The 8067-nt window shown below is 41.4% G+C and overlaps 1 protein-coding gene across 2 annotated transcripts in view; it reads left to right on the top strand.

Moving 5' to 3' along the window:
- Positions 1 to 760: 760 nt before the first annotated feature.
- Positions 761 to 8067, top strand: part of CUL1 (cullin 1) — a 71394-nt gene continuing 64087 nt past the window's right edge. Inside the window, exon 1 of one of the 2 annotated variants that reach the window (XM_021063586.2) lies at positions 761 to 1061. In XM_021063586.2, the coding sequence (XP_020919245.1) occupies positions 922 to 1061 (140 nt within the window). In that variant the 5' untranslated portion in view covers positions 761 to 921. The remainder of the gene's footprint in view (positions 1062 to 8067) is intronic. The other variant, XR_014816178.1, reaches the window with a different exon arrangement.

The raw sequence follows: 8067 nt of genomic DNA, 5'->3' as shown, positions 1-8067 counted from the left end.
TAACTTCATACACTTAGAAATAACAGCCATTACCGTTTAGTTAGGCATTGACTGTGTGTTAAGTAGATTTTCCTCATTTTGCAGGCTGGGAAATTGAGGCTTAGAGCAGTGAGAAGTTGAGTAACTTGCCCAGGACCACATACACATTTGTAGGTGTGGAGCTGAGCTTCAAACCCAGGTTTCCCTAAATTCAGGGTACCTTTTAAGCAACTCTTGGCCAATTTCCTTCTAAGAAAGGAGTGATCATTTCCCCTCACCTTCAGCCTCACCAGTATTTGCATTTCGTCAGATGCTAAGTGAAAAATTATTAGAATTCATAGATAACTAGTGAGATTGAGTGTTTGGTTTTTTTCTTTAGCTATTTGTATTTCTCTTTCTTGGAATTCCCTTTGCCTTTTTTCCTTTGAGTTTGTCTTTGTTAGGTAGGTCAAGTCATAGAGTTTAAGTTTTGATACCTGCAAAGCAATGGGTTGGCTGTGCCTATGCAAGTTTTACCCAGCTTTTCTCCTGAGCACTATTAGACATAATGAGTTTGAGCTCAGTTTCTATGAGGTCAGTTACTAAGAAAGCATATCACACAGACGATATAATATGAGTGTTTCTGCATAGAAGAGAAATAATCTCTGAATTAGAGTGGCACCTGCTAAGACCTGCAGACTATTTCTGTCTCTGTGGCAAATAACCTGTTACTCCCCCCTACCCCCAACCCCCAGCAGGATGTTGAGAAAAGATTAATTAATTCCCTTTATTTATTTTTCAGGTTTGCCTGCAATGAGATTTCATTCTCTACATTTAAAGGACATCCTTTCTGAGCTGCTGTGAATACATTTGGAATGATACTGTATATTTTCATCTAATGGAGAATTAGCTGTACCTTGAATAAGGATTGCTGCACTGGACGACTTGAGAATATTAGTCACAATGTCATCCAACAGGAGTCAGAATCCCCATGGACTGAAGCAGATTGGCCTTGACCAGATCTGGGACGACCTCAGAGCTGGAATCCAGCAAGTGTATACCAGACAGAGTATGGCGAAGTCCAGATACATGGAACTCTACACGTATCCTCCTTCTTGAGCTGCCATTTATTTGCTTAGGATTTTGATTATTTACTGGTCTGATCTGTGAGTTGTTAGAACTTTTACATTATGTTTTCTCTTTGCAGTTCATCCTGTAATACAATTATAAAGTTCATTGTTGGCATTAAAAGTTAACTCATCTTGGAGTTACCGTTGTGGCCCACCAGAAAAGGTCCGAGTGGGAACCATGAGGTTTCAGGTTCAGTCCCTGGCCTTGCTCAGTGGGTTAAGGATCCAGCGTTGCCTTGCTCTAATTAGACGCCTAGCCTGGGAACCTCCTTATGCTGTGTGGGTGTGGCCCTAAAAAGACAAAAGACAAAAAAAAAAAAAAGAGGTTAACTCCTCTACTCTTCTGTGTTTTAAACAGGGGTGGAGTTGGCTATTTGGCCATCTGAAGCAGTGCTGTTCAGTGCAGTACCTCTAAAGGCAGGTGGTTATTTACATTTAAAATCATTAAAATTAAGTTAAAAAATGAGTCCTTAAGCTGTAGTAGCCATATTTTAACGGCTCAGTAGGTAACAGGTCGTTCTGTTGAATGAAGCAGGGGAACATTCGCTTCTGTATCTTCTGGGGCTGCCTTCAGAGTAGACTAGCTTGCATCAGAAGTGGTCTAGACCACAAAGACAAAAATATTTATTCTCTGTTCCTTTATGGGAAAAGTTTGCTGACTCCCACGTACAGGGTCACCATATAGAGCAAAAGTTACACTGTTACGGCCTTGTTTTACAAATATGGTGTTAAAGTATTTCACTCACTCATTTGTGGTCCGCTATGCGATGGGTGCAAAGGACTGCTGTATGCTCCAGAGGTTATATAAGAGATGTGGCTCCTGTTGTCTGTTGTATACTGTTGGCTTTCCTGACCCAGGATACGGGGCCCCGACTGTACTGGCCATTTTATGTAAGAGACTTGAGGGACCATGGATTTTGGCATTGGAACATCCTGGACAGACATATCCTCTGACAGATAGCAAGGGTGACTATACTCCAAGACATAGTATTTAACTTGTAAAGCTTCTTAATTCCATTCTAATATAAGAAATTGCAATTAAAAAAAAAAGAAATTGCAGTTTAAGCTAACTCACTACCGGGCAGATTGTTACTGATTTGCTGGTTCTAGGAGTTGGAAGTGCTAGTTCAATGACGATTTAAGTTTAAATCTTTAGTATGTATGAGGGTTTGTCAAACTTAGTTATGTGATGTTCTGGTATGCCCTCAACTATGCTAATATGTTTTAACAATTTTTTCTTGCGGTCTTTTTCTATTTAGGGCAGCCCCGTGGCATATGGATATTCCCAGGCTAGGGGTCAAATTGAAGCTGTAGCTGCCGGCCTAGACCACAGCGACAGCAATGCAGGATCTAGGATCCGAGCTGCGTAGGTTCATTAACCACTGAGCCATGTTAATCACTGAGCCACAACAGGAATTCCTTTTTTATCAATCTTAAAAAATAGTATTAATTTAAATAGATATGAAACTGTTACCTATAAATTAATTTATGACTTATTGTAGGTATGTGCAGATGTTCATAAATGTTTATATGCTTATACTGCAGAATCCTTTTTTTTTTTTTTAATTGCTTTTTGAAATATAATTCACATACCATAAAATTCATCCCCCCTTTTTATTTTTTACTTTTTGCTTTTTAGGGCCACAGCTGAGGCATAGGGAGGTTCCCAGGCTAGGTGTTGGATCAGAGCTACAGCTGCCAGCCTATACCACAGCCACAGTAGTGCTGGATCTGAGCCATGTCTGTGACCTACACCACAGCTCAGGGCAATGCTGGATCCCCAACCCATTGAATGAAGTCGGGGATTGAACCTGTATCCTCATGAATCCTGGTTGGGTTTGTTAACCACTGAGCCAATGAGCCACGACGAGAACTCCCTCCTCAATTTTACTGATGCTGGAACATACTTTCTTCTGTGCCACAATGGGAACTCCAAATTTGCCTTTTGTAAAGTGTACAAAGCATTTTTTTTTTTCAGTATATTCACAAGTTGTGCAACTATATTTTGTTTAGTCATCCATCATCGATAGATATCTGAGTTTCTCTTTTTGGCTATTATGTACAGTGCTGTTAGGAACATTGTGTATGAGTTCTTTTTTTTTTTTTTTTTTGTCTTTATAGGGCTGCTCCCGTGCCATATGGAGGTTCCCAGGCTAGGGGTGCAATCGGAGATGTAGCCGTCAGCCTATGCCAGGACCACAGCAACACGGGATCCAAGCCGCATCTGCAACCTACACCACTGCTCACGGCAACGCCGGATCCTTAACCCACTGAGCAAGGCCAAGGATTTAACCCTCAACCTCATGGTTCCTAGTCAGATCTGTTTCTGCTGCGCCACGACGGGAACTCCCTGTCTATGAGTTCTTGTGAGGACGTATTTTTAATTCTCCTAGGTCATATGATATATAGAAGGAGGTATAATCTTTGCAGATGAAGAGGGTATTAATCCACTAGAGGGATGTGGCTTGCTAGGTATGTGGCTTGCGGTTTGGTTGTTTTTGTTATGTTTTTTAATTCCTGTAAGTTTGTGCTAGAGCTAGAGATGGTAATTCCAATGGTGAAATGGCACTTGGTTGGATTTCTGGTGTGCAAAAAATGCGGAGCACTTGTATAGAGACCGTGGAAATTAAGTTGCTGGTTTGTCTCTGGGCAATTTATTAATTGTAATTTCTGAACAAATCATAACTGGTTTTTTGCCCTATAGATGTTTTGCTTTTAGAACTCTGAGAAAAAAGAGAATTTGCTTGTTGCAGTTGCTGAATTCTTTTATTCTAAAAATTATTATAATTTGTAGTTCTGATACCTTCAATTTAAAAAATATTCAAGAATGCTACTTGGTTGTTTTTTGTTTGTTTGTTTTTGGGGGGGCTGCACCTGTAACATATGAAAGTTCCCGGGCTAGGGGTCCATTTGGAGCTACAGCTGCCAGCCAACACTACAGCCCCACTGCAATGCCAGATCCAAGCTATGTCTGTGACCTACACCACAGCTCACAGTAATGCCAGATCCTTAACCTACTGAGTGAGTTCAGGGATTGTACTCGCATCCTCATGGATACTAGTTGGGTTCTTAACCTTCTGAGCCACAACAGGCTCAGTTGTGGCTCAGCAGGTTTTTTGTTTTTTGTTTTGTTTTGCTGTGCCTGTGTCATGGGAAAGTTCCTGGGCCAGGCATTGAACCCATGCCACAGCAGTGACCTGAGCTCCTGCAATGACAATGCCAGATCCTTAACCTTAACCACTAGGCCACCAGGGAAATCATAGTAATGCTACTTTTTTTGTTTTGTCTTTTTGCCTTTTCTAGGGCCGAACCCAAGGCATATGGAGGTTCCCAGGCTAGGGGTCCAATTGGAGCTGTAGCCGCCGGCCTACACCAGAGCCGCAGCAACGCCAGATCCTTAACCCACTGAGTGAGGCCAGGGATCGAACCTGCAGCCTCATGGTTCCTAGTCAGATTCATTAACCAGTGAGCCACGACAGAAACTCCAATGCTACTGTTAAATTGAGTACAGTTCTTTCAGATTCAAATATATGAAAACAGAGTCATATATTTGTTAGGAGTGTAGAATCTGAACTGTCCAAAATATTTGACTTTAATTCTTTAGATATTACTTACGAAATCGTAGCCACCATTTGAATCCTGTGTGTCAGACATTGTGCTCAGAGCCATCTACGTCTTACTTAAGGCTCACATCACACTCAGGGGTTGGTGATAGTAACCAAATATCCTCCTCTGCTGAGTTGAGAACCTGGTCTCCAAAAGCTCCAGCGACTTGCCTACTAGAACAACCACTGGGAAATGATGCCTGTCTTCAATTCTTAGTAGTCTGAATCTAGAAACAACCTCTGTCATCCACTATATGGCCTTCAGATTTTGAATTTAATGGACCACAGCTCTCAAAGTATTTCCTATATTTTCCTTATGAAGTTCCAAAAAAGAGGATTTTGATCAACTCTTTTCAAAATCATTATTTATTTATTTGTTTTTTGGTTTTTAGGGCCACATCCGAGGCATATGGAGGTTCCCAGGCTAGGGGTCTAATCAGAGCTGTAGCTGCCGGCCTACGCCAGAGCCACAGCAACACCAGATCCGAGCCACATCTGCGAACCACACCACAGCTCACGGCAACACTAGATCCTTAACCCAATGAGCAAGGCCAGGGATCTAGCCTGCATCTTCATGGATGCTATTTTTTTTGAAACTTTATTGGAGTATAGTTGACTTAGGTAAGTTTCAAGTGTACGGCAAAGTAAATCAGTTATACATATATCCATTCCTTTTCAGATTGTTTTCCCTCATAGGTTATTACACAGTATTGAGTATCTTTCCCTGTGCTATACGGTAGGTCCTTGTTATCTATTTTTTATATGATAGTGTGTGTATATCAGTCCAGCTCCTAATTTATCCCTCCTCCTCCACGGTGCCCCTTTGGTAACCATCAGTTTGGTTTCAAAATCTTTGAATCTGTTTCTGTTTTCTAAGTTCTTTTGTTTGATCAACTCAATATATTAATTTTGGGGATACAGATAAAACAGACTATCTACTCGTATTTATTAATTATTGCAAATCATACAGTTTTACCCCTCCTCCCCTGCATTTTTAACATCTGTGTTATTTTCCTAAGTAGAAGAACTTGAGTCATCTGACATTTTTCTAGGGCACGTCTTCATTTCAATTTAAGTCATTTAAGATACAGTACTTTTGGAAACAGTATGTTGCCATCGCACAGTTTTATCCCAGCATCGCACAGTTTTATCCCAGCCTCAGTTTGCATAAGTATTTTGAGAAAAGTTTTCTTTCCAGTGTCTGTTCAGTCTCCCATATAACCACTTAACTGCATCGCCCTTTAAAATAATCTCCCACAGGCGGTTTCCAGTGACAGATTATCTAACACTTGGATTGTGAGGTTGTGATTTAGGTTAGGAGGTACTTTCCCTTCTGGGAAGAGCGAGCAGGCTGCTTCTCACTGCTGTCCTGTCAGGCTTCAGTGTTCGGCATGGTCAGCAGCTGTGAAGGAGAGTGGGTGAGAAAGGGAGGCAGGAGAGGGAAGCTGGCTGAGAGAACCTGGAGGGATCCTTTCCCATAACTGTAGCTAGCAGCCAGCAGCTAGATTTTTACCCTTGTTTATCCTGGGGAAACATGGGGTGTGTTCTCTAGAGAAGAGTAATCTACTTCTGAATGTGAAACAAATATTCTTAGAGCGTTTAGGAACCTCTGGCATGTATTTGTGCTATAACAAGAAGGTGGGTTATTAAATGGCAGATGTTTTTTGATTTTTCAACTCAAAATGGCAAAGGAAAGAGAAGGGAACTTGGGAAAGGAAGAAAAGTTCCAGAGCCTCTACAGTCAGAAAGGTCTAATTCAGTGAACTTTGTTTCCAGCCGTTTCACAAAGGCTTCATTTTTCTTCTTACGTTTAGTCTGAAGCCCTTACTCCCCACTGTATGTCTGTTCAGCACTTCTGTTCAGTTCTGATTTTCTACAATGTCTTAGATATCTATAGCTACAGTGCAACAGGTTCTTTTATCTTTTTAGGGCCGCACCTTCGGCATCTGGAGGTTCCCAGTCTATGGTTCAAATCAGAGCTGTAGCTGCGGGCCTACACCAGAGCCACAGCAGCGCAGGATCCGAGCCGCGTCTGTGACCTACACCACAGCTCACGGCAAAGCTGGATCCTTAACCCACTGAGCAAGGCCAGGGATCGAACCCACAACCTCTTGGTTCCTAGTTGGATTTGCTACCCACTGAGCCAAGACGGGAACTCCGCAACTTTTTTTGTTCACAGAAAAATATAGGAGTATGTTCCATGCAGGTGGGTAAATAATAGTAGATTTTCTTTTGAACTTGAAATAAGTGATGAGATTTCTTATTCAGTTTATTGACATCTTTATGTTTCCAGTGCCATGCATAGCTCAGAACTCGTGGAGCAGACACTGGTGAAGGGAGCATGTAATGTGAGGATCTGGGGCATAACTAACAGCGACCAGTCTGATCTAGTCTAGGTAGACATCAGGCTGTCTGGTTGAGTCTTTTGTTTTCCCAAGGCCCCAGGTCTACCTGCTTCTCATTTCCACATCAGAATCATTTTATTCTGAAGTTATGATTCACTCAGATCATAATTTTAGCTTCCCTTAGAGTCCATTTAAACTTCCTTGTTGATGTCTTTCTTTTTTTTTTTTTTTCTCTCTGCTTGCATTTGTTTTAAACCTAACAGTGTTTTTCTCCCTGTAGTACTGGGAGTGAAATTAGTTCTGTTTTCTTGACCTGTTTTTTGAGTTCTTTTTCCCCAATGAGTACACTAAGGATTATATTCTTATTTTCTTGCTCTGGCTGCTCATCTCTCAGTAAATTACACCCTGTTCAGAATTCATATTTAATCTGTCCAGAGATTCTGCCACACAGGTCACTGGGACAGGGGGAGCTTTTCATCCATTGAGGATCTGCAGCCTACACGAATGGCACACCAGGACATGCCAATCCTGCTGCTGCTTGGCACCTGCCAGTGGTGCAGGCATTGTCACCACTGCCCTACTCTTGGGTCGCCTGCTCTTCCACAGGAGCTGTGGCCGCAAGGGCGGATTCCAGGTTGCAGCCTTTTCTCAGCCTACCTGCTGCAGAACTCACTTTCCTTTATAGAAACTCAGTCTCTTAGAAAAGCAGATCAAACAAAGAGTAACAAATCATTTTCACAGTAGATAATGATGATCCACGTCCATTTTGAAATAAGCAAGTAGCCAGTGAAGGTATTTGGACATTTTTCATTTTGGGCTTTTTATCCAGAAGTCTTACATTAAGCTGATTTTGCTCACCTGGTGAGCATGGCTTATATCAGACAAACCTAAATGTATAAAAGTATTTTATATATTTTTCCAAATGTACTTTACTATTCTCATATGTATATTTGTCCATATTTTTAAAATAAGGCTCTGAAGGATATAACTGGTTCACAGAAGAAATGCAAATGCAGTAAGCATAGAGGA

This window comes from Sus scrofa, chromosome 9, assembly GCF_054392235.1.
Source record: "Sus scrofa isolate SSC_HxYL_T2T_F1_AM1 chromosome 9, Sscrofa_HxYL_maternal_Yorkshire_Landrace_v2.0, whole genome shotgun sequence".
Taxonomy (NCBI): domain Eukaryota; kingdom Metazoa; phylum Chordata; class Mammalia; order Artiodactyla; family Suidae; genus Sus; species Sus scrofa.
Note: the sequence above shows the minus strand (reverse complement) of the source record. Positions and strands in the feature narration are given on the sequence as shown.